This window comes from Sorghum bicolor, chromosome 10 (assembly GCF_000003195.3).
Source record: "Sorghum bicolor cultivar BTx623 chromosome 10, Sorghum_bicolor_NCBIv3, whole genome shotgun sequence".
NCBI lineage: Eukaryota > Viridiplantae > Streptophyta > Magnoliopsida > Poales > Poaceae > Sorghum > Sorghum bicolor.
In genome coordinates, this window is record NC_012879.2 from 35,843,460 (window position 1) to 35,870,108 (window position 26,649).

Sequence of the window (26,649 nt, forward strand, 5' to 3'; positions counted from 1 at the left end):
TTTTCACTTGATTGCGGCAGGTTTGTATAGCGGTGTGGTAGTTTTGGATTTCAGCTTGTGCATCACTAAAGGCCTTGCGGTGCTGGCGCACACGCTTACGCAGCTTGCGCTGCCCAAGTTGGGCTTGCCGAAGTGCTAACATAGCTTCTAGATAGTTATCTTCGCGCACATAGTACAACTTAAGTACCATCAGCATGGCACTCATGGCGGGAATAGAACTATACCCCAACATGGGTTCTCTCATTTATAAAGGCTAAGTTCCTACCTATGACACAAAGGTGTCGGTTGCACTCACCCTCAGAAATGTCCCGGCTGGGCTATTGACAAGTTCATCACCAAAGTCTTGCCAAATTTCCAACAACACCTCCAGGGCTGCTACTTAGGCGCCCTCCTAAGGGGTTTGCCCATCGGACTCCACTATCCAACCTAGCCACTGTGGATGGTTTGGACAATGGGGAACTGTAATTTGGACATCTACCCAAGGCAAAGATCCAGCATTCTCTGCCTCCCTCCAAGTGTACTTAGGTGGTTCTTCATATCCCACTGAGCATAGCACCCTCCACAACAAAGTAGGAGTGCCAAACATGTCCACGAAAGTCTCACTTGCTTGTGGGGCTGCCATCTGTAGTGAAAGACCACAATTTGAGTAAGGTAAAATTACTTACAAGATTGGATAATTAGGTACAAGTTTCAGAATTACAAGAACTTAAGTAGTGCATAAAGAAATGCATGAATGATTCATGATGCGTGCACGTTTCATACGTCCTCACCACTCATAGGGAAGAATAATTCTAGCAGTATAGACGATCGCATACATACGTGCTCTCTTTATACAAAACTAAACGGTCTACAAGTCACACCCCAAAATTTCTACTTTGGAATGTGACCTAGAAAACACTAAAAATAAAGCCAAATATTTTATTATTTTATAAAATGTTCCAACTTTAGTTATGTTGTCAACATTCTAGATAGTGAAAAATGTGAGTTTCTAAAATTTTTGCAATAAAACTTAGTGGTTTGTTGAATTCATGCCTTTGCACTATGTTTTTGTGTGGAAAATAAATTTAAATATTTTCAAATATGCCTAGGGTTGTTCCCAATTTCATCTCCCCAAAATACCAAAAGTATTTTGCCTACATCCTACAAAAATCTAGCATGATCTATTCTCTCTTTCTCTCCTTTGTTTTCTTTCTCGAGCTCTCAGTTATATAGTGTCCATTATTTTTTTCGATCAATCCAACCTAGTCCACATTCTCTCATTTTCCCAATGTATCATTAACATCTTTCTCTAGCGTTGGGTCAAGCACAACTCAGCTCAACACACCTCTCGTTCTTTCTCCCAACTCTTAGCTGCCCCTATCTACCTCTCTCTTTCACATCAACATGCAGCTCTCACATACATGGTGTCACCCTCCTCTTTCCCCCAATGCAGAAATAATAGAAGCACATAATGCCTCCTTTAATCTTTTGGACCAAGCAACATTAATCATTATAATTCCATTGTCTAATTTCCTTTCTTATCTCAATATTGATATGCATTGTAAAGAGCAGCTCCTCCCATCACTAGCTACATCCTTTTGCTGCTCACATGCCCCTATTTTGCCCATGCAAAATAAACAGCCCTCAAAGCCCTCACATGCTCCTGAGGAAGAATCCCCCAGTGAGGACGACGGCGGAGACGGCAATGACGACAGCGACGACTCCGAGGGGATGGCGTCTCGCCTCGACCGGATCCTCGAGGGTCCGCCTCGAGGCGACGTCAACGTCCCGCGGACGGGATCGCCAAAGGAGGGGCTAGGCAGATCTCACCGCCCCCGCGCTGACACCCCTCCCGCGCCTATGCCAAGTCGGGCCGTCCCGCACCCCCAACCTCCCCCTGCACCAAAGGCGGGTGGCCGGGCTAAGCCACAGGCGACGGGGCCATTGACCCGTGGCCGCACCGCGACCTCCGAAAAGGGAGAAACTGGCCGTAGGAGTGCTAGCCCCGGCGCCCGCCAGGTGGGAGATGCTGGACCAAGGCCTGCGCCTGCCCGTGAGGGGCCTGGAGCCTCGACGCGGGGCGGCTCGAGGCCTGCCGGTCGAGGCACCGGCAGGCGGGCCGTTCTCCCTGTGGGGTAAGTTCTTCGACGCTGTGATTCTCACCCTCCTGAGTCATCGTGTTCTTTTCATGTAATAACTTCTTTCATGCCCGTTCAGGTTGAAGCGGACGCTCGAGCATGCCCAACCCTCGTTAGCCAAAAGGCTCAAAGTGGGAGCGGCCTCCAAGGATTCAGGTTAGTAGCTTATTCCCATTGTTATGGGATTTGTGTTGTTCTTACGTCGACCACCATGATGACTGACCATTGTTTTGCGTTTTATAGGCTCCTCCGACCCTCGACCACCAACTGGCACCGAGAACGCCCCGCCCCGTCCCCTGGTGGGTGAGTCCGCCTCCCCCCCCCCCGTCGCCAAAGCGGGTCGAGGCACCTCGCCCCCAAGGGCAGGCGGGAGCCCCCGAGCCTCCCCGATCTGGGGTCGAGGGGGATCCTATTACCATAAGCGATGGGTCTGGCGGCGATGGGACTTCGAGGGATGCCTGTCCCATGGACGATGAGGCCCAGACTTCTCTCGTCATGAGACGGATGCCCTGGCTTGCCGGGCTTCGCTCCATCGAGGAGCAGAGAAAGAAAGAGGAGGAGGAGCGTGAGGAGGAGACGCGGCAGCGGCTGCAGGAGCAGGACCGTCAACAGGAGCCGCAGGAGCTCCAGGAGCAGCAGCACAGGGGGGTCAGCAGCTGGCGAAACTGCTTGATCTGCCCCAACCAGAGCCGGTAGCGCCAAAGGAGCCTGGAAACCAGGAGGAGGGCCTGTCAGTTTTTGGTCCTCCGACCCCAGCGTGGCTCCGTCTGGGGGCACCTGCCGCGATCCCAGCAGAGTCGGGGCGGTCGGACGGCGTGGTGGCGCTCGCCTGCATGATGCGTACTCCCGTCGACCCCGACTCTGAGATCAGGAGGACGATCTACGGTATGGACGAAATCGCTCCGGGGTTCCTCCAGGGGCGTCGATCGTGGGAGGAGCGCATCCCCACCGAGGAAGATGAGATCGGGACGTCGGGTGGCGGTGGCGGCAGCGAGACTGGGACGTGGAAGACGGTGGACGACGATGGGCGGTTCCCCTCTCTCGTCGACCTGTTCCTATGCCACGGGGGATCCCTCGAAACCGTTGAGGAGATCATCCGAGGCGTCAAGGCGCGCGCCGACCAGGAGATGGAGAACTGGTATCCCGACCAGATCCGGGCCTCCACTGATCCGTCCGAACCAAATATCTTTTTGGACGATCGGAAGGAGGCCGAGAAGTGGGAGCACGTCGAGGAGCTTCGCCTGTGGATGAAGCACACGGTGGGGCTCCTGTCTGACGTGGTTAACAATGGGCTCGCACCGGCTTACTTTGTAAGTGTTTTTTAGTCCTTAATCCTTATGGAACATTTGGTTTTGTGTTCTAACTGCTCGACCACCGGCTCGCAGGACCTGAACGAGACCTCCCGCATTAAGTCAAGCTTCATCCACGCCACGAGAGGCGGCTGGGAGCAACTCCCCATCCTCAAGGATCAACTCCTGGAGTTGCAGGAGAAGCTCCTCAAGGCCTACAAGGAGCTCTTGGCACTCGAGGAGGAGAAAAAGGAGAGGGACGCTACTCTGGTTGAGAGGCCTCAAGTAAGGCAGTGGAAGAGGCAACGTTGCTGAGGGAGCGGGCTATGATAGTCGAAGAAGCCACGTCCAAAGCCCGGGAGGAGGCCCTGTCCTACAAGAACGCCGTTGCTGACCTGGACAAGGAGAAGGGCCTCCTCAAGACCGACCTGGACTCCATCCGAGAATCCTTCTAAAGGATGAAGGTGGAGTGTGTGAACAGCGAGATCGCCAGGAGCGCCGCGGAGGAGGCAAGGAAGAATGCCCTCGAAGACCTTGAGGCGGAGCGGGCTCGATCCTGCAGCCTTTCTGACGACATCGATCGTCTGAAGAGAGCGCTGCTGGAAAAAGATGGGGCCATCTCGCAAGCCGGCAAGGCGATCGAAGACCTGCGTGTCGCCAACACCGAGCTGGTGCGCTCCAATAGGGAGGTCGAGAGGGCCAACACCAACTTGGTTGGTGAGAACACAGCTCTGGAGGAGAGCATCCGTGGTATGTCTCTACTGTCGAGTTTCTTTTCTGAGGTGTGCTTGGTGTTATCTAATTTCTTCATGTTGGTCCTTGCAGGACTCAAAGATGAGCTGCTAGCCACCCTAGTCAAGGCCCGCTCCATCATGACCCAGCTCGAGGGGGAGGTTTCCTTGAATGGTCGTCTATGGACTGCGACAAGCGACCTCTCGGCCTCCTGGGAGCTTGTGCCTGTTGACGAATCCAGGGAGGAGGCTCGAGGCGACGGACTCGTCGACCAGCTATGCTACCTTGGAGCTACGCTGAGGGACCGGGTGCGGGACGCCCTTCACGTCGGAGTGAAGCGGGCGATGGCGGTAGTCTGCTCAGGCTTCTCTTACGACTTGGAGGTGGTGTCCCACGGCTTTGTCACCGACATCTCCAAGACTGATGTGGAGAACGAGGAGAGGCTCCACGCCTTGATCGACGACGCAGAGGTTCATGGGGAGAGGTTGGCCAAGTTGTTCGAGCCAGAAGTACTTCCCCCTGAGACTAGCTCAGGCGCGGGCGAGGATGGTGAGGGTCGAGACGCGGATTGAGGCCTGCGAGCCTACTCTGGGTGCTGAGGCCCTTTGTATAGTATTTTGCCATTCTATCTTGTGTAATATTGTGTTTTTAAATGACTTATAATATTCGTAAATGTTGGTACATCTTTCTGCTTGAGACTCCTTTGTTTCCTTTTGCGCCTATGTTTGTATTCCTTGTTTGGTCTTTTGTTTAAGGCGATCTCGATTGCCTCAAGGGTGAGGAAGCGAGTAGAGTTTCCGTAGCCCGGGGGCGTAGGAGTTCTCAGGCCCATCGTCTCTCGGCCCTTAAGGGGCTCAAGGTGCCTCTACTACTCGACCGTACGGGATTACTGATAGGAACGAAAGGATTACTTGGTTTTTTCGACACTTGGGGGGGTCACCCCCTTGCTAGCCCCCGAGGGGGTATCGACTATCATGGGTCATAGTTGGTATTCCCTTCTAACGTCGAGATTTCGACTCGTGAAAAAGTAAATTGCTCGAGGGAAAGATATTATTCATTCATGCATTCATTCACAAGGCCTTGGTATAGAATGTACATGGGAACATAAAGCTTTGAAATTCTAGGGGTAGAATCAACGTAGCTGTTCGATGTTCCATGCGTTGGTGAAGATCGCCCCTTTTCATCCGCGAGCTTGTATGTCCCCGGCTTCAAGACCTCGGCCACTACATACGGGCCCTCCCAAGGTGGAGTCAGGTTGTGGCGTCCTTGATTGCTTTGCCGCCGTGGTAGGACGAGGTCACCCACGTTCAAGTCCCTCTTGCGCACGTGCTTGTCATGGTAGCATCGAAGTTTCTGCTGGTATCTGGCAGAGTTGAGGAGGGCCATGTCTCGAGCTTCCTGGAGTTGGTCGACCGCGTTCTCTTGAGTCTCTTTATTTGATTGCTCGTTGTATGCTTTGAGTCGAGGGGATCCATACTCGAGGTCCGTTGGGAGCACAGCCTCAGAGCCATAGACCATGAAGAATGGGGTGTATTTTGTGGGCCTGCTCGGCGTCGTCCTTAAGCTCCATAGGGCCGAGGAAAGCTCCTCGACCCATTTCTTGCCGAATTTCTTCAAGCGATTGTAGATCCTTGGTTTGAGCCCCTGCAAAATCATGCCGTTGGCACGCTCGACCTGGCCGTTAGATCGAGGGTGGGCTACTGCACACCAGTTCACACGGTGTGATGCTGATCGCAGAAGTCCAAGAACTTTTTGCCGGTGAGCTGAGTGCCGTTGTCAGTGATGATGACGTTGGGAATCCCAAACCGGTGGATGATGTTGGTGAAGAAAAGGACGGCCTGCTCGGAGCGGTTGTTGGTGATGGGTCGAGCCTCGATCCATTTGGAGAATTTGTCGATGGCCACTAACAAGTGGGTGTACCCCCCTTTTGCCTTTTGTAGAGGCCCTACTAAGTCGAGCCCCCATACCGCAAATGGCCATGTGATAGGGATCATCTGGAGAGCGTGGGCGGGCAGGTACATCTGTTTGGCGCAGAATTGGCACCCATGGCATGAGCGTACGAGCTCGATGGCATCAGCTATGGCCGTTGCTAGTAGAAGCCTTGTCGGAAGGCGTTCCCTACGAGAGTCTGAGGAGCAGCATGGTGGCCACAAGCCCCCGAGTGTAGATCCTTGAGCAGTTTTCGGCCTTCTTCTACGGTCATGCAACGCTGCAAGACCGCCGTCGGGCTTCGTCGATATAGCTCATTGTCCTCGCCATAGATTACATATGACTTGGCCCGTCGAGCGATACGGCGGGCCTCGGATCGATCTTCTGGTAGCTCGCAGCAGATTAAGTAGTCGAGGAACGGCGTGCGCCAATCAAACGGTCGACTGGGCCGCTGTTCCACCTCCATTACCTCAGCTGCCATTAGTAGCGCTTTGACGCTGTCGATTTGCTGGGTAGGAGCGGCTTCGACACCAGCGCCCGAGCCCAAGTCGACGGATGGCTCATGTAGATCTCTTGAGAACGCGTCAGGGGGCACCGTGCCTCGAGTCGACGCGATCTTGGCGAGTTTGTCGACTGCCTCGTTGTAGCGTCGGGTGACGTGGACGAGCTCGAGGCCGTGGAACTTGTCCTCGAGTTGACGGACTTCCTTGCAGTACGCCTCCATTTTTGGGTTGTGGCAGCTCGAGGTCTTCATCACTTGGTCGATGACGAGCTGGGAGTCGCCTCGGACGTCGAGGCGTCGGACTCCTAGCTCGATGGCGATTTTCAGACCATGGACAAGGGCCTCGTACTCCGCGACATTGTTGAACGCAGCAAAATGTATCCTGATGACATATCTCATATGGACGCCCAAGGGTGAGATGAATAGCAGGCCCGCCCTAGCTCCAGTCTTCATGAGATACCCATCGAAATACATCATCCACAGCTCTGACTGAACCTGAGCCGGGGGAGCTAGGAGTCTGTCCATTCCGCGACGAAATCCACTAGTGCTTGTCACTTGATAGCTTTACGGGGCGCATAAGTGGGAGTCTCACTCAAGAGCTCGACCGACCACTTGGCGATTCTTCCCGTGGCTTCTCGACTTTGGATGATCTCGCCTAAGGGGAAAGACGAGACCACCGTGATAGGGTGGCCGAGGAAGTAGTGCTGCAGCTTGCGTCGGGCGAGGATTACAGCGTAGATTAGCTTCTGGATTTGTGGGTAACGCGCCTTGGTCTCTGAGAGCACCTCGCTGATGAAATAGACCGGCCTCTGGACTGGCAGTGCATGCCCATCCTCCTGCCTCTCGACCACTATTGCTGCACTGACGACCTGGGTCGTCGATGCGAAGTATAGAAGCAGAGGTTCTGCGGGTTGAGGCGGGACTAGCACTGGTGCAGAGGTCAGCATTTTCTTCAAGTTATCGAGTGCTTCCTCGGCCTCTGGGGTCCAAGAGAAACGCTCGACTTTCTTCAGAAGTCGATACAGTGGCAACGCCTTTTCTCCCAACCACGAGATAAAACGACTCAGCGCCGCTAAGCATCCCGTAACTCTCTGCACGCCCTTGAAGTCTCGGATCGGCCCCATTCTCGTGATGGTTGAGACTTTCTTGGGGTTGGCCTCGATGCCGTGCTGGGAAACGATGTAACCCAGGAGCATGCCTCGAGGTACGCCAAAAACGCACTTCTCGGGGTTGAGCTTGATCCTGTTGGCGCGTAAGCAGCTGAAAGCGATCTTGAGGTCCTGGATCAGGTCTCCCCGTCGCTTTGACTTGACGACGATGTCGTCGACATAGGCCTCGACCGTCGACCCTATGTGCTTGCCAAACACATGGAGCATACAGCGCTGATATGTTGGTCCCACGTTTCGAAGCCCGAACGGCATGGTTACATAGCAATACATCCCAAAAGGCGTGATGAAAGATGTCGCGAGCTGGTCAGACTCTTTCATTTTTATTGGATGGTAACAAGAATATGCATCAAGGAAAGAAAAGGTTTCACATCCCGCAGTAGAATCAACAATTTGATCAATACGTGGTAATGGAAAAGGAACTTTCGGACATGCTTTATTCAAACTCGTATAATCGACACACATCCTCATTTTCCCATTCTTTTTCTTAACTAGTACAGGATTTGCTAACCAGTCAGGATGGTGAACCTCCTTGATGAATCTGGCCATCAAAAGCCTGTGGATCTCCTCGCCAATGACCTTACGCTTCTCCTCGTCGAATCGGCGCAACCGTTGGTTCACTGGTTTCGAACCGACTCGAATTTCCAAGGAGTGCTCGACGACTTCCCTCGGTATGCCAGGCATGTCCGAGGGACTCCATGCAATCATGTCGGTGTTTGCACGGAGAAAGTCGACGAGCACAGCTTCCTATTTGGGATCGAGGTCGGCGCTGATCATCAGTGCCTTGCCGTCGGAGTTGTTGGGGTCGAGCGAGATCTTCTTGGTTCCTTCCGCCGGCTCGAAGCTGCCCGCGTGGCGCTTGGGCTCTGGAGCCTCAGCGGCCAGGGCCTTGAGCTTCGAGGCGAGCTCGCTGGAACTCTCGACTGCCTCCCCATACTCGACGCATTCGATGTCACACTCGTACGCGTGCTCGTAGGAGGAGCTGACGGTGATGACGCCCTTGGGCCCTGGCATCTTCAGCTTCAGGTACGTGTAGTTGGGAATTGCCATGAATTTGGCGTAGCCTGGGCGTCCGATGATGGCTTGGTACGTGCCTCGGAACCCCACCACCTCAAAAGTGAGGGTCTCCTTTTTGAAATTGGCTGCTGTGCCAAAGCAGACCGGTAGGTCGATTCGACCTACCGGCAACGCCTTCTTCCCTGGTACGACGCCATGGAATCCACCGGCGCTTGGTTGGAGCTGCGTCCTGCTGATGCCGAGGAGGTCGAGGGTCTCGAGGTAGATGATGTTGAGGCTGCTGCCGCCGTCCATCAACACCTTTGAGAGCCTAGCGTTGACGATGATGGGGTCGACAATGAGCGCGTAGACGCTAGGGGCGACTACCCTGTCGGGGTGGTCGTCTCGGTCGAAGGTGATGGGGGTGCTCGACCAGCTGAGGTACTGGGGCACCGCCATCCTTGCCGCAAAAGCCTCACGGCGTTCCCTCTTGCGCTGCCTGGCGGTCAACTGCGTCGAGGGTCCACCATAGATCATGTAGCAGTCATGGACGGCAGGGAAGCCGTCGTCGTCTTTGTCGTCCCCCTTGTCGCCGCTCTTCTCTTTCTTTGGGTCGTCGCGGGCGTCCTTCTTGAACCCTAGACCGTCAAAATGCTTTTTCAGCATGCGGCAGTCCTCGAGCTTGTGGTTTGCCCCTCCCTTATGGTAAGGGCACGGCTCCTTTAGCATCTTATCGAAGATGCCCCCTCTGGAGGGCCTCGAGGCCTTTTGTGTTCCATGGCGGCGACGAAATCGTCATCGAGGTCTTCCCGCTGGAACGGGTGTGTTTTCTTATTTTTCTTGCTCTTCTTGGGCCCTTGACTGGGGCCCTCATCCTCATCTGCGGGCGGCTTGTCTTTCCTTCCTTCATAGCTGAAGAAAGCGCCCACCACTTCTTCCCCAGCAGCGTAGTTTGCCACTACGTCCATCAGCTCGTCGACGGTCTGGGGACGATTCCGGTCTAATTCCCACACCAAGTCTCGACTGGTGGTGCCTGAGACAAAGGCCAAGATGACGTCATGGTCGGGGATGTGCGGCAGCTCGGTGCGTTGCTTCGAGAAGCGTTGAGCGTACTCTTGAAGCGTCTCTCCTGACTTCTGCTTGCACTTGCTGAGGTCCCACGAGTTGCCGGGTCATATGTAGGTTCCTTTGAAGTTGCCCTCAAACACCCTGACCAAATCGACCCAATCGTGGATCTGGTCGGTCGGGAGCACCTCAAGCCATCTGCGAGCGGTGTCGGAGAGGAAGAGCGGCAGCTGTCTGATGATGGCTTGATCGTCCCCTCGAGCGCCTCCTAGCTGACAGGCTAGCCTGAAATCTGCCAGCCACAGCTCTGGCTTAGTCTCGCCGTTGTACTTTGCAATGTTGGTCGGGGGTCAGAACGGGCTGGGCAGTGGCGTGCTGCGGATCGCCCTGCTGAACACCCGTGGGCCTGGTGGCTCTGGGGCCATTCGGTCCTCATCGCTGTCGTACCTCCTGCCGCGATGGGTGCTGTAACCGCGTTCTTCCGCGTCCCCATACCGACGGCGACGATTTTCTTCAATATCACGTCGTGCGTCGTGTCGTCGTTGGTTGTCAATGGGGAGGACGAGCGTGGTCTTTTTTCCTCGAGGGGGCGGCTGCTGATAGACTGATACCTCCTTTTCGTTTTGGGCTGGCTCATCGCGCTTTTCTGTGGCCGCCCCTCGACGTCGAGAGGCCGAGCTTTCTGCTTGCTGAACTGCCGCCACCTGGAGTAGAGTCTGCACCTCGTCTCGGATGTGCCGTGCTTGGGAGTTTGAGGGCTCGGGCATGTTACGTAATAGCATTGTTGCTGCCACAACGTTCTGGCCCGCTCGAGGGAAGCGGCTGACGGGTTGTTCCGGCTCCCCGTCCCCGACGATCTGTCGGTGCACCTCTCGAGCCCTTCTGCGGACACTTCCGCCAGGCGGGTAAGGCAGGTCCTGCTCAAGGATCTGCTCGAGCAGGACGAGGCGCTCACGATCCTCATCAAGTTTTGTCTTGATCTCTCGCAGTTGCGCAAGTTGCGCGGCTCTGTCTTCTTGCGGTGGTGGGTCGACCTGTCCATCGTTCCCAGGCGTCGTGGGGTCTTCCCTTGCTGCGGGGGCTCGACCGCCAACAGCAGCATCCTTCGTCTCGTCGGTAGTTTCTACCGCCCCGTCGATATGATAGCATTCCCTGGTAGGGTCGTATCTATCGATCTCGGAGTCGGAGTCCGGCTCGGCGGCGTAGAAACATCCACGTCCCTCCTCCAGCAGCCGTTGCCTGAGCGAGGTGATCGTGTATTGCCCAGGGCCTAGGCGACGGAGGCCTCGTACCTGGGAGAAATCCGGTAGCTCGGACGTTGGTTGCTGTGCTCCGAGGTCGCGTGGGAGGACCATTGGTCTCTCCATGTACGTCTGGGCGTTTGGGCATATCGCCCTGGCGAGCTACGCCGCGGCATTGTCCAAACCGAACGGCAACGCTCCTCTTGGGGCGAACAGCCCATGCGGGAGTAACCGAGCGGTGGGGGAGAGCGCGCGGGGCGCGTCACCTCCTGTCATCGTACGATCCTCGTGGCGCCGAGCCATCAAACCCATGGTTTCGGCGTGTGGTGCTGTCGGCTCTTGTGTCACCTCCTGCCTGGCACGAACTGTCGGTCGTGACGAGGCAGAGGGGCGACGATGGTGCTGTCCACGCCTCTTCTTGGGCAGGGAGGCGTGGTGGCGAGGACATCTCGGGGCCCTCAACCGTGCTGGCGCAACGCGGGCTCCTCCTGGTCCTTTGATCGAGAGCAAGATCATGTCATAGCCGGAGCCAGTAGACATGAACTCGAGACTCCCAAACCAAATCACCGTGGTGCGTGGAATCGGCGAGGCAAGAGTGGCCATCTGGAAAGGAATGGGAAATCAGTGAAAAAACACGCAGGACCCCTACCTAGCGTGCCAACTGTCGGTGTTTTCCCCACGGGGGGTCACACCAACAAGTAAATTTGTGTGCGTGCTCCCTTTTCTAGATGGTGATGCAAAAAGACACAAAGATTTATCCTGGTCCGGGCAAGAGAAGGCCCTATGTCTAGCGGTGGGAGAGTTTGTATTATCTTGCACCTAAGTGCTTGTACAGGGGTGAATACAAGCGAGTATGAGCTGGGATGGAGTATGGAGGTTCTACTATGTATGAGTGTTGTCTTGCGTCTGTGTGTATCGCCTCCTGGGCCTCCCCTTTTATAGTTCCAAGGAGAAGGCTAGGGTACAAGTATAGGTGTCAGAGTAGGGGTCAATAGAGATATGGCGCGCGGACCTACTCGAGGCCTCCGTACCGGTGTGGTCTCGAGCCGTCCCGTCCTGGTAGCTTGATGATGATTACGCGTGCCCCTGTATCCTGCTCTATGCGCCGTCGTGGACTGGTTTATCTGTTGCACGCCTGTACGTCATTGCGGCAGATACGTCAGAGTAGTTGTAGTGCTGTCATTCGACGCCCAACTCTTCCCCAGGAAGGAAACGTGTCTGGTCGAGGGTCGGACGCCGTGTAGCGCCTTGCTATACAGAGCGTTGACCTTGGACGTCTCGAGGGGGTCTTGATTAGACGTTCCAACCCTGCCTCCTGCGTCCTGACATGCTCTGGATTGTTTGGTGGGGAAGGCTGCAAAAAGAATGACGGGACGGGTGCCTGTTCCCTATCACGCTTCCCGTGACTGGCGTGTTAGGTGAGAACGCGACAGGCACATTAAATGCCCTGGTTCCCGTACGTGCGTCAGGCGGCGGGCGGCGTCCTTGTGCTCGACGCCTCCCGATTCGCTCGAGCCTGTTTCCGTATTCGACGGTAGTTGGCGCTCGAGCCCTGATCGATTCGCTCGACGTCCTTTCCGTGTTTGAGGCTGCGGTCGTCGATGACCATACGCGTGACTGGGTAGAGCGTCGAGTTGGGGGCCTCGACTTTCGTACGGGCAATCTCATTATGTACATCAGTTAGGATACCCCTTACTGATATCCTCGACACATTTGTTTCGATCGTCGGGTGTCTCCCCCACACTAGTTTCCTGTTATCCTTCATTCACAACTTGGTAGAGACAAAAGAGAGACAATAAAGACACAAGACATATAATAATATTTATTTAAATCATCTTCACGGAGGGCTTATTATTACAGTAACAAACTTTGAAAAAATAATCTCACTGAGAACGAAACTAAACACCCGCCATATCAGATGCTAAGATAAATGGACCCTACTTCTTAGTGTTCTCTAAATCCTCCACCCTCTCCTTAAGAGCGGTGGAATCATGCTCTAGCCTCACAATTCTAGTATCACCATAAGGGTGATGGCTCTACTTTGAACACTTTGACTGGCTTCTAGAGAGGCTATAATAGTGCGTTGCTCAGCTAGTTCCTTCTCCAAGTCGGCCATCGTCTTACAGCGCTTCCACGGAGTCTTGGTTGTGGCTATGGCGAACTTCGGAGCTTCCTTTTGGGGGATGAATTGACCTTCGACGGATGAGCGTGACCCCCATTGTTGATGCAAAAAGGGATCTACAAACACAAAGGGCTAATACCCGATTCAAACGTTGAGGCGTGCCAGCCGATTTGACCTAGCAATGGACAAAGGAGATAACTCGAATACTTTGATCCCGACAACAGCGATGCGCCCGGATGTCATGGCTAAGAGGTACTCACGCGGAACTCGAGAATTCGCCAAGTGTTACTTGTTGAATTCTTAAGAACTCGTAAACAAAAGGAAAATATGCGAGTTGACGAAGTCGTCGAAAAGTAGATGTAAAACTCGTGTATGATATTGATTGATTTTTATTCTTACATTGCTACTAGGTCTATATTTATACTTTGTCCTAAAGAGTTACAACCATATACGACTAGGATTTAATTGTAAACCAAACAGGACTCTTACATAAAGCAAACTCTAATAGATATGTAAAATAACCACCTATCTATCCTGGTGATCGGCATATCACCATTGCCATCTCAACAACTTCCGTGTCTTCCTCCATCATCATCGGCATGCTCCCTGTATCCTTTCATCATCATTGGCATACGTTTCTTCATCGGCATCGGCAATCATCAACATTGGCAATCAATCAGCACTGATCATCAGCTACCATCAGGCTTAGCAACATCTTCCATCCATCACCCGGTCATCGAAATCACCAACATCGGCAACCAATCAGTAATGATCAGCGGCTACTGTCAAGAGCAACATCTTCCCCCCTCCAGTCATCGGCAATCTTTTTATTGGTTAGATATAACACCCCCTTAACTGTCGATCAAATTTTCAGTGACCATCCTGTCTTGCGTCCAAAAACGGTGTCAACACATGCCCCCCAATTTTGGAGTATGAAATCATTAATGCTTCAAAATTTTCTCCTGGTAATGACGACCTTTCCACAATTACTCCCTTCTGGTAATAATTAATTATCAAATCCAAACATCTTTAATGCTAACTTCCACATATTAATGAATATCTCACATCCCTTAACCACTCGAACCAAATCTCCTAGAAACACGCTCCTCGGCAACTGTTTTGTTAGGGTTGACTGCCGATAGGACCGACCAAAAGATCGTGTATAGTGCAATATCCCCTAAAATCATGATTACTTGCTGTCAAATCACCTGTTCAAATCCTTGATTACCATGCGAACAGTTACCATATCTATCTGAACAACCTTGAATTTCACAGATACAACAAAGAGATAAGTCAAAAATACACCTGCTCACTTCAACCGATAAATACTTCCTTCCTCAGTACTCATTCTCTACCTTGCCATCTTCCATTCCCTAGTTCATCTCCCTAGCGGCGGCGCTGACGAAGAACTCAAGAACTCCAGCAGCAAAAGCCTTTTCCAGAATCTTCAAGTCTTCAACTCCTTCTTTTGGGAAGAAATGGCTGTCAACTTCATCGTGCCTAAGGTCAATCCATTCCCATCTCTCCTTTCTTTTACTGCAACTCTTTCCTTTCTGCAAGTATATTTACTCAGCATTTTCTTCCCATTTTTCCTGTTCTTTTCATCCCCAAACTCCAGGATCTGAGTGAAAAAATTGTTATTCCTACTAAACAACCCCACCTCCAATGCCTCAGCCCAATGGGTAATCCAGACCCCATCGATCTGATTAATGCAGAAACTAATAGGATTCCCTTTAGAGCCGAGAATTTTTCCTTAGATCTATGGAAGGATACTTTCCGATCCTGGCCAAAACCCACAAAGGGATGGAAACACTGGTTTCTGAGAGTCAGTAAGACAAACGAAGTATACTGGGGTGATCGCAAACTGGACCAATGCATCAGGCTTTCCATTGCCGATATGGAAAAGAATGAATCAATGATGATAGCAGCCTCATTCTTCTGGTCAGATACCTTTAACACCTTCATTTTTGGTCACGGCCCAGCTTCTCCCACACTTGCCGATGTCGTTATGCTTACTGGCTTGGATATTGTAACTGTCGATGACAGCGGTATCTTCAACCACAAAACAGAGTATAAAGTAGAAACCCACAACATCAGTGGATGGTCGGGATATGTCCAGAAATATCGGCAAACTGGGATAGTTGCTCAAAGAGAGCACGCCATTTTCTTGAATATGTGGTAAGACAAATTCATCTTTTGTGGCTGATTAGTAGGACCAACCTGTGTCTACTTATCGGCAGCAGAGCGACTAGTCAACGGTAACCGATTCCCCCATAGCCGATACCTCCTGGGTTTTGTCTACCATCTCCTCCACCAGGTAGCCAAGAAACTCCTGTTAGGTGAACCCATCGGCAACCTAGAAGGTCCTTGGTGGTTTATTAACATATGGCTCAATGCTCATATGCATAAGCGCCTTCAGGGGGACTTCTTCGCACAGCAGTTCCCACGAGACATCGCAGAAGATTATGAGCTAGCAGAGGATGAATCGGCAACACGTTCACCCCTTAATTATGGCGAAGCCATCATAGTTCTCTCTAGTACCGATGCAAACGAGAACCAGGTCGACCGATTCTTTCAAACACTGTATGACAGTTTTTCCAAATATCTGCGAGCATGCTTTCCCTATGAAGACCCAAAGTCCAGATTTCCACTCACTTTCCACCCTGTTGATGACACTCTTAACATGGACAATGATCTAATGATGGCAATCATTACCCCAAGAGCAATCCCAGTAAACAACTCCAGCAGCAGAAAGAACACCAACACAACCTACGAGTTCTACAACCCATCGGCATTAGCTCGTCAGCTGGCTTTTGGTCAGCTACCGATTAAACTTTGTTATGCCGATGTGGTTAAACTGAGGGAGGTAATAACTAGTGGACATGAGTGGATCATAATAGCTCAGCTCCAGCCAGATGCCGATATGACAAACATTGATCTATCGGCTTGGGTTCCAGCTCTCTTTATTACTCAGTCATACAGACGGTGGTGGGTAGAATGGAAAGAACATCTTTTCAGGGTATCGGCTCACATGTACCGCAACATGATCAATCCTGAGCATGAAGTCCCTGATGATGTTGTAAGTCCCTTCGCGATACTTCAGTCCTTTTGTCAACTTTAACTTTATCGGTAACTTACCCCCTTTTATTTCAACAGGTTGACCACCTAGCACCGACAGTAAGCAGAAGTGGGATGCCGATTGACCTTCTCCCACCAGGTCCAGCCTCTCTGATCGGTCACAACACCCGAGCTTAGCAGTTCTGATGCACCAAAACATCCGCTTCAAGAAGACCACCAAGCGATCAAAAACCTCCCCATCGGTAGCTACTGCCATGCTGGCTCAGGCCTTTAAGGCAAAATCTTCAAATTTTCCTTTTATTATGCCGATTTTATCTCATATTCACATTATTCTTTTAGGGTGCATCGGCCATGACTGGAACATCATCGGTAACTATGTCTTGTACCAAGCATTCTGTTCTTTCAAGTTTCAACAATATTTCCCTGCTTTTATGTCTAACCGGTAGAGATTTAATCTTTGCGACAACAGATTGGCGCATTGGCAAAAACCAAAAGCGCTCGATCATCAGGAGCCGATGTCCCCCAGTCTGGTCAAGCTCCACCCAAGAGGAAAGCTCCAAAAAGCACGAAGACCCAGCTAAAGCGGCAGAAGATATCAACATCTTCTCCACCTCATCCAGCTCCCCAGATCCAAGCAGCACCTTCACCTCCTCAACCAGTGCCCTAGCCGCAAGCAGCACCTTCTCCTCCTCAACCAGTGCCCCAGACGCAAGCAGGCTCAGCCGATGTGTTTGAACAGTTCACCAACCCAGTCGATTTGGGCACATCATGAGCTATCCCCGCTGAGCAAACAGTTGCTACCCCTCCTTAAGGTAAAGTACCGATCACAAAATTGTTATCGATGATTTCCTTTATAAATACAATCGTCATCCATGGTATTTTTCAGTTGAAGATATTCCATCGGTAGGCTCAGCCGATCAAACCATAGCGCAAGCTCCATCTCCACGCCAGTTACAAGAGATTTCTCTAAAACAAGTAAGTCACCTAATTCATTAGATTTTATATTATCGGTATCCTATGCGGATCAACTCACTCTCCCTTGCTTCCAAGAACAATACTCTCCTGATAGCTTATTCTCCATTGCTATCGACATTTCCGATGACGATGGTGAAGAGGTGAGCTCTTCAATGGCACTTGGAATTACATAGGAAGAAGTCAAGTCCAAGCTAGAAGATTTCCATGCTCTATTGCAGCAGGACATAGCCCAGCTAGTGGACAATTCCGATCCAGCCAAAGCTATCTTCAAGGCTCTTCGCGGTCAGATTCCTGCCGATGCCGAGGAAATACTCTTTCAAGCCACCCACCTGGAGAGCTGCCAGCTTCAATACCAGAAGGCCGTTCAACGCCTTGCCGATAGAGCCACCTACGCCCAACTTAAAGAGGAGATGTTGCAAGTGTAACATGCTACCGCTGAGAAGCACAAGAGCATTAGCACTTTGCAATCCTCAGGTGTTTAGTTAAAATAGAAAATTTCTGATCTATCAGCAAAAAGAGAAGCCTTGCTTGCTGAACTCAAACAGGTGGAGGAAGCTTTGACCCAGGCTCAGTGGGAGGAGAGTCAACTGCCCAATGTGCTCAAGAATCTCTAGCAAGAAAGGGATACTCAAGCTCGCAAGGCACTACAAATGAAGAAGAAGTTGAAGCTAGTGGAAGGTTCTGCCGATGAAGATACCCGAGAGATAGAGGAAGCCAACCAGATTCGTCTGCGTGCAACATCAGCCATCCGAGCCGTGCTGAATCTATAAACTCTTCCATCGGTAGCATGAGTATCCTTCAGTCATTTGATCCAGCCGATAGGACTGGTATCGGCACTTAAACTCTTTAAGCACGGTTTTAGATAAACTGATATTTTGTCCGCCCGATAGGATTGTTATCGGCACCTTAAACTCTTATGCATCAACTCTTTCAAGAGTTTCTAAAATATAAGAATTGCTAGGGGCAGATCGACTTATCCGATAAGGACCTTCCCAATTAGGAGACTATTTTCCAAATTTTGAACTTCTAGTCCCAATCGGTACAATTAATTTCCAAATGAAATTCCCATCGGCAAACTCCTTAGCTTTTACCCTTTTATCATACCACTTAGCCACTCTCTTCTTATTTTCTTTATGCTAATTAAAGCTCTTAACCGATGGCCTACTAAATCATCCAACTCATCTTTCATCAGAGTAGCATAGTCATCGGTAGTTAACTGATCCTGAGAAAGCATTCGCCTAGAACCAGTTTTAATCTCCCTGGGTAGTACTACATCATGCCCATACACTAGTTGATAAGGTGACACTTTGGTTGAACCATGGCACGCCATCTGATATGACCATAAGGCCTCATTTAACAGAGTATGCCACCGTCTAGGATTTTTCTCAATCTTTTGCTTAATGAGCTTAATAATTCCTTTGTTGGAAGCTTGAGCTTGTCCATTGGCTTGAGCATAGTCTCCTACAACTAAAAAGACTAAAACTGGGACATTTCTTTGGTGCGGTTTTGGTTTTCGTCAGCCTGCCCGTCGGTCGTGCGTCCGCTGCGGGGTTGACTTGGAAACCCCTCCACCCCCTCCGTAATCACCTCCCCCTTTGCCACCGTGAGCACCAGCGCCCCCGATCCCACCACGCATCACCGCCTCGCATACCAGAGCCAGCCCCCCGATCCCCTTCCTCCGTGATCTGCAAGTCCCTCGTCGCCGGTGAGTCCCCTTCCCTTCACTCGCCTTCTCTCCTTCTCTTCACTCGTCTTCACATGGGCGCCGTGGGGCTGGGCGCCAGCGGCGGCGGCGCGTCCCGATCTCTTCGCGTGGGCGCCGTGGGGCTGGGCGCCAGCGGCGGCGGCGGCCGCGGCGCGTCCAGATCTCCGGGCCGTGCTGGTGCGGGAACCGCGGCGTGGGCACGAGCAGGTCGCGGTCTTCCTGCATCTTGTTCAGCCGGTCGGGTATGGTGCCGTCGAAGAGCCGCGACGTGGGGTTCTCGGCGTAGCAGACGTAGTAGCAGCCGACGCACGCCTGCGGCAGCGCCATGCCGATGCGGGTCATCAGGTACCCAACGTAGAAGGCCAGCAGCGACACGGTGGCCGTGTAGTGCCGGTGCGTCGCGAACGCCCACGACCCCGCCAGCGCCACGCACAGCGCGCCGCTCGTCACCCCCGTCAGGAAGCACACCGAGCTGGTGATGTCCGAGTCCACCAGCGCCGCCATCCCGGGAAGCGCCTCGAACTGCCCCCACGTGCTCCGCGACGCCTGCACGAACCCACGCCCGTACGCCGCGATCTGGAAAACATTATTACACGCAGCTCCGCTCGTCAGTACGCGCAGGAGAACATGAACTCATCCTCGCCCTCCAGGAGGTTGAGCCCGCGCGCCAGGATGCGGAGCGCCTCGATGGTGGGCACGAACAGCGACCCCAGGCAGGCGCTGCCGAGGTTCTACGACAGCGCGCGCTGGAAGCTGAACTTCACGCTCGACTGCATGCCGCGCAGGTAGTAGAGTGCGATCGCCCGGCTGGCCTAAATGGACTTCACGCTCGACTAAATGGAGTTCCATTGCTTGTTTTTTGTTGTTTGGCATAGCCTGTGCGTGTCGTAAGTCCCTTCTGGTTTTTGCTATCTCCAGTGAGAAGTAGAGGAATCTAAGATCATTTTCTGTGTACATTACTCCAGGATTGGGGACTTCATCTGCCATTTCTTTCTGGCGTTCTGCAGACGTATTGTGACGCCTACAAGGAGTTTCTGGACGTGAACCTGCACAAACAACACAGGTACGGTTTAAGTAATATGCAAGTCAACACTCCTTTTCAGTATGTATAAGTATGTATACTAGAAAAGATCCAATGGCCAGTGGACGTGCCCGTTGTATTTTGTGTACAAATAAAATCATGTGAAAACAGCAATCTTCTTACTTGATTAATGATCTAATATAGGGGCCTGATAAAACTATATTGGCTTAGTAAATGCAGGGGCCTGATAAAACTATCTTGATTAATAACTTATAAGTAAAGGAAGGTGGGATAGGGTGTTTTTAGGATATAGGGGGAGAATATATGCCAGTTTAAATGGAACTTATGAGTAAATCATAATTATTTGGTTCAATATTTTTCAGTCTAGAGCATATAACATAGAGAACATGAGGTTCTGATACTGGTTCCAGTGTAATTAACATAATTAGAAGGTTAGGTTACGTGGCGACTAATCAATTTCAAATAATATTTATAGCCATGTTGCAGTCCAGAAATTACAATCCAGAAAGTAGAGAGATAGACAGTGTTCACCTTACCTGCTTATCTGTCCTAAAATCCTAATACATGTATATGAATTGACTATCAATTAAAACACCAAAATTATATAGATTGCATGTCTTTACAGTTCCGAACTAATTGGTCATCCAATAGATTACAAATCAGAACTTAGTAAATTTAAATCATTGGTCATCACACTTACATTAAGTCATCACAACAAGATCACCTGAATGCTCATACACCTATCTCGCAATGTAGCACTGGGAGGTATGCATTGTCTAACTTGCACAATAAAAAATTAAATATTAAGTTCTCAGCAATCTACAATGTAGAATCATGCTTGACAGAATCTGAGATATGACATACAGCACCAGCAGGCCAAATTGCAGGAAGCAGTCATCAAGCAGTACTGCAATGGACACTTGTTTATCATTGCATCCTATTCTTGTTTTTTGTTTTTTGGCATTCCAGTTAAGATGTATTTGTCATTCTAGCAGACAACAACTTTTTTATGCACAAAATTAAACAGACAAAACTGATGAGGGTTATATGTTCAAGATTCATGTTTTGTTCCTTAAGCATTGATTGAAATAGATAGCCGTGTGTCAGTTCTCAATTCACTTAGTTAACTGTTTACATTTATGCAACACTGTACTCTTTTCAAAATAACTTATGAGAATGCTTAATTTTATTTGTAAAATCCAATTGAGGTGGACTTTATACTGTCAACTGTGTTTGATGTTGTAATATCATATTTTTTTTATGGTTTTCAGGTCTTACATATCTCGTCTGTCCTGGAGCGTTTCACACACGCTTTGAACACTCATTATGTGTCTATTCGTTGTCTGCAAAGGCTATAAATAATCTTAAGACATATCAGGTGTGTGTGGCATCAATCTGAACTCTGAAGCTTACTGAAATGCTGGAAAGCTAAATTGGAGAGGTTAAGGTATTTTTTTCTTTTGACAGGGAGAAGAGCTTGGCATTGGGCTATTAGACTGTAAAGCTTGCAGGTTGGTCTACACATCCAGGGTACATTAATTATCAAACATCTTTGTGATCCCGGACCTGAGTTAGGCATTCTCTTGGAGGTAATATACCTTCTCTTTGATCCAATGCATGAGATTTCTTGTTGGTTATTTGTTTTCTCTCGTGATTGTTCTATTTCGAAACAAGTATTACTTTGCCATTATAGAACTCTCATCTAATGATACTTAAGTCACTGTCATCCCATATTCCTGATAAGCACGATAAGAAAGAAACACCTCGAAATGACAAATACCATGCTGATTCTGTTCAACTTTTCATAGTTTCCAACAAATTTAACATACCAGCATCGAATTCGGTAGCTTACAGATGACTTTGAAAATGTCAAACACAAACCTCCCAATCCCAATGATCCTCAGTTTCCTTCATGGCCGTTATTCATGACCCAGTTGCCATATTGGTCCTCTTTTGGAACTTAAATCCTAGTTGTTTGTTGCTAGGGATGCGTCGAGTGCTCTACAGAGTATGCTCATCCGGGGATGGATTTGTTTTTTTAAATGAAATAGTAAAACTGTGTTCTAGATAGACATAGCGAGCTGTCTTCTTGGTTTGGTCAGTGTTCACCGTTCAGTAATATCTAACAAATCTACCTAAAAAGGAACGATTCGTCGCTTAGTTCATGTATCAGTATTTTGCTGCCCATATTGTCGCGTGTGTGTTGGGGAGGGGGGAGGGGGGCTCTAAAAGATGCGGAGTTCATCTCTCACTTAATTTGCATTGCTTGCTCAGGTTCAAAATCCACACAGCATACTATTCTTTTAACCTGAAATTGGTTAGAAGCATTTCCTTTTTTTACTCTTCTTTTCTTTGTTCTCAGTGTCATGCAAAGCAATAATTTATTGTCGTCGCCTTTATCTATTTGTTTTTATAGGGGAATTCTATGGGTTTACCGTCATCAGACTGGGGAAGGTACTCCATCGATTTGGTGTACATCTTTGTTGTACATGTATTATGTCTACTAACTTTGCTCACTTTTATAGAATAATTTGATCATAATGAAAGATATGCAAAATAATGAAGGTCGTAGACCTTTTAAAGACTTGACAAACACCATCAATTGTGGTAATTGTTTTATTCTGATCCCCTTCTATGCTTTGAACTTATTTGTGGTGGTTAAGTTATTTTCAACTAATTTTGAAACAGGTGGCCAGTCAACATCAAATTCACGAGAACAAATTGATGAGCGTGTGCAACGTAAAAGGGAAAGAGAAAAAGCACGAAGTGCATCAATGACTCAAGAACAAAGAGATGATAAAAATAAAAAACTTAGGGAAAAGTATCATCAAGAAAAGTCTGAAAAAAATGCAATACGTCGTGAACGATATCATCAGAAAAAAACATGTAAACCTTGGTTTATGAATTCAATATTGTCATTTTTAAGTTTATTTAATATATACTGATGCATATGTTGACCAGTTGGAGTTGAATCAACCATGAAAAACTATGATGGCGATGAAGATAGTGATTGGCTACATCGAGACACCTCACCCATGCATATTGATAAAGATAACACATGTATCGATCTGGGCTTTTTTCATTGTACTAATTTTATTTTCTTATGCTCGTATGATATCGAGGACATGGTTAATACAATTTTATTATATATATGTAGATGATTACTCCAATATATGTATAGATCAAAGCGGCATGATTGACATTACGGATGCATCACCTGATCTAAACCCAGGTACAATGTAGTTTCATTAATGTTAATTGTTTGAAAAGGAAACGTGACCTGCGTAATCCAATTGTTGTTCATTCTATATTATATTTAGGTCCTATAAATGCATCCACTTCCATCAACAATGTTGTCACGTGTCCAAAAGAGCGTAAGCGTGAGGTAGAAAGAGCACGATGGGCTGCAATGTCTCCTGAACAAAAAGCGTTATTAAATAAGAGACGACGTGACTTGTATGCATAGAAAAATGCTGCAAGAAAACTGCAAATGACTCCACAAGAAAAGAAGGTGAAACGAAAAGAGAGCAAGAAAAAATACAATACGATGGTGAGGGAAAACCGAGCCAACAATTTGCATCGGGACTCAATTGCTATGGAGAGCCCTCACTTCAACCCTCAAATTATTTTTCCTGCTTCACCTCAATCGTCTGAAGCGCCTTTAGATGATATGGAAATACCTGAATTCGGTGGCACGCCTGTCCACATTGCACCAACTGTAGTTCAAAATCCAGAAGTTCTGACCCCTGAATTGGTTGCGGCACAGACCATACATAGACATCGAGTGACCAATGGCGAGAGAAATGCCCTTCTATCCCGTCGCAATCGGGTTTTTGAAGCAAACATTGGAGGAAGGGCTAGAGGGTGTGCGGATGGAAAATGCAACGATTCGAACGGACTGACTCAACCGAGTGTTGTTTGCAACGGTAATGAACCTTCCTCGACCATATATTAGGAAGATTTTTTACCTTCGCTAACATATTACAAAAACTCATACTTTCTCTTACTACAGATGGTGTCACCCAACAAACTCCAATTCAAGCACCTAATAATTGTAATGGCACACAAACACAACCGTCTGTAGCTGACGGTACCTCTTCAATGCCTCCATATAGTGCACAAGATCATACATCAGACTCTATGGTCGAGGATGGTATTTTCTTTATTACATTTTATCTCTTTCTGGTGTTTATATGCCATAATATTTCTTTCAACATATATGTGGCCATGTTAAACAGACTATGACGAAGATGTCATATTTGAGGAGGACGAGGAAGAGGATGAGGCATACTTTTTCGCCGGTCAAGGTACATTGCGTAACAGTAAAAAGTTTAATTTATAAATTTTCTTTCAACACGTAACACGTGAACTTTTTCTTAGAAGACGAGGATGAGGGAACCGATGTCGACACATATGAGCAAGAGAATCATGAGCCTGATGTCCCAGATCTATATGACCGGGTCTATGCTAATGTCCCATCAGAGTCGCACATGTTACCCTCGGTGCCGAACTGCAAGCACTGTAACGCAAAGAAATTCGATCAGCGTCTGTTGTAGGGGTGGAAAGATTCATCTTTCAAGTCCTGAGACACCACCAGAGCTCATGAGGTTGTGGTCAAGCTCGGACGCTGATGCTAGGCACATTCGTGCAAACATCAGATACTTCAACGGCCACTTCTCTTTCACGTCTTTGTACTGCCACCTAGATCGTATCACCACTAACATGCGAATCTGTGGTGTCTACACATTTCGTGCCCATGGTCAGATTTACCATAACATACGATCATTTGGTAAAGAGGCGGGTGTCAAAAAAAGACACCTCGAACTTTATTTTTATGATGACGACCCATCCCTCGAGCATCGCCCTCGAGCATCGCATGAGCAAGTGTCGTGAGCAATGCGCCCAAAAAGATAGAGAAGTTATACAATAGTTGGTCGGGGTCCTTGAAGGGAATCCTTACTCTCAGCAACTAAGGAGTATGGGTCATGTTGAAAACCTCGAGGATTACCGAGTTGAGCTGAACCTTGACCAACGCCTTGATCAAAGAACATATAATGTGCCGTTGACATCAGAGGTGGCCGCCGTATGGGTTGAGGGTAGTGAGCGTCATGGCCAATTCGAGCATAGTGTTCTCCTCCAAGGGAAGGATCGGTCTATACATGGCATCCGCTCATATAATGCATGCTACAACTCACTATCATACCCGTTGTTCTTTCCAAAGGGTGAGCTCGGGTGGCACAATTGCATTCCAAAACTGGGTGTAACTATGGCTCAAATTGATCGAGCTCGAGCAACCCGTAAAAGGCGTGCTGAGAATGGTGACGGCGATGGAGGTAAATTGATCTTTTTTCAATTATGCAAAGTAAACTCTTTCTGCAAACTCATGATACTAATTGAAACAATGTCTCTTTGTAGAACCTGTTTCAAATACATGTGTCTCAGTACGCGACTACTATTGCTACAAGTTTCAGATGCGGCCAGGGATATTTAATCCTATACTCTATGGCCGACGCCTTTTCCAGCAGTTTGCCGTCGACACCTACATCAAGATTGAGAGCTCACGTTTAGACTACATGAGGAACAATCAGGATACATTGAGGGCTGACCTATACCAAGGCCTCGTGGATAGCATGCATTCGGGTGAAGGGTGTGCTGAGAATGTTGGACGGCGTACTGTGTTGTCTTCGTCATTCATCGGAGGACCCCGTGACATGAGGCGTCGATACATGGATGCAATGGCTCTGGTTCGAAAGTATGGTAAACCTGATATCTTTCTCACAATGACATGCAACCCTAATTGGGATGAGATCAAGAATGAACTTTACCCAGGCCAGACACCACAGGACCGCCCAGATCTCGTCACACGGGTCTTCAGAGCAAAGTTGGATGCAATGAGAAAAGTGTTGATGGAGAAAGACATACTTGGTAAGGCGAAGGCCTACGTATATGTAGTAGAGTTCCAAAAGAGGGGATTGCCGCATGCACACTTCTTGCTAATAATGGAACGAAAGTACAAGCTCACATGTCCCGAGCAATATGACATGATCATTAGTGCAGAGCTACCAAATAAGAAAAAATACCCTGAGCTATACAAGATGGTCACGAAGCATATGATGCATGGTCCTTGTGGGACGCTTAATCCATCCTGTCCATGCACGGCAGGCCGTGGGTCATGCAAGAACCGTTACCCACGACCATTCTGTGAGGCAACATCACAGGGAAAGGATTCATACCCCATATATCGGTGACGCAATGATGGTCGCATGCTAAAAGTTCGAGGCCACTACTTGGACAATCAATGGGTTGTGCCTTACAACCCTTGCTTGCTTCGTACCTTCAACTGCCATATAAACGTTGAGGCTTGTGGGAGCATTAAATCAGTAAAGTATTTGTTCAAGTACATATACAAGGGACATGATAGGGCATCAGTTGTGATGAGGGAGACCGACAAAGAGGACGGGAAAGGAAACATTGATGAGATCAAACAGTATAGAGACGCCAGTTGGGTGACCCCTCCAGAAGCACTATGGAGGATATATGGCTTTGACTTGAGCAAGAACCATCCGCCAGTACAGCAGCTGCAACTTCATCTACCCGACATGCACATGGTGGCATTTCATAAACGGGACAAGGTCGAAAAGATCATTAATAGGCCTGGTGTAGAAGAGTCAATGTTGACAGCATACTTTG

At 49.3% G+C, this 26,649-nt stretch overlaps 1 protein-coding gene, 1 long non-coding RNA gene and 1 pseudogene across 3 annotated transcripts; 2 read left to right on the forward strand and 1 right to left on the reverse strand.

Moving 5' to 3' along the window:
- On the reverse strand, nt 18,957-22,422 carry LOC8072947 (annotated as a pseudogene).
- Nucleotides 21,344-23,425, forward strand: LOC110431136. The gene is made up of 7 exons (XM_021449844.1): nt 21,344-21,548; nt 22,376-22,413; nt 22,485-22,566; nt 22,648-22,845; nt 22,921-23,019; nt 23,117-23,191; nt 23,280-23,425. The coding sequence occupies exons 3-7, from the start codon at nt 22,500-22,502 to the stop codon at nt 23,423-23,425; spliced, it is 585 nt and encodes a 194-aa protein (XP_021305519.1). The 5' UTR covers nt 21,344-21,548; nt 22,376-22,413; nt 22,485-22,499.
- On the forward strand, nt 23,710-24,422 carry LOC8085345. Of its 2 annotated transcripts, none has more exons than XR_002448050.1 (4): nt 23,710-23,885; nt 23,972-24,112; nt 24,198-24,266; nt 24,343-24,422. It is a non-coding gene; the product is annotated as an uncharacterized LOC8085345 (long non-coding RNA). The 2 variants fall into 2 exon arrangements; XR_002448049.1 differs by having other exon boundaries at nt 24,340-24,421.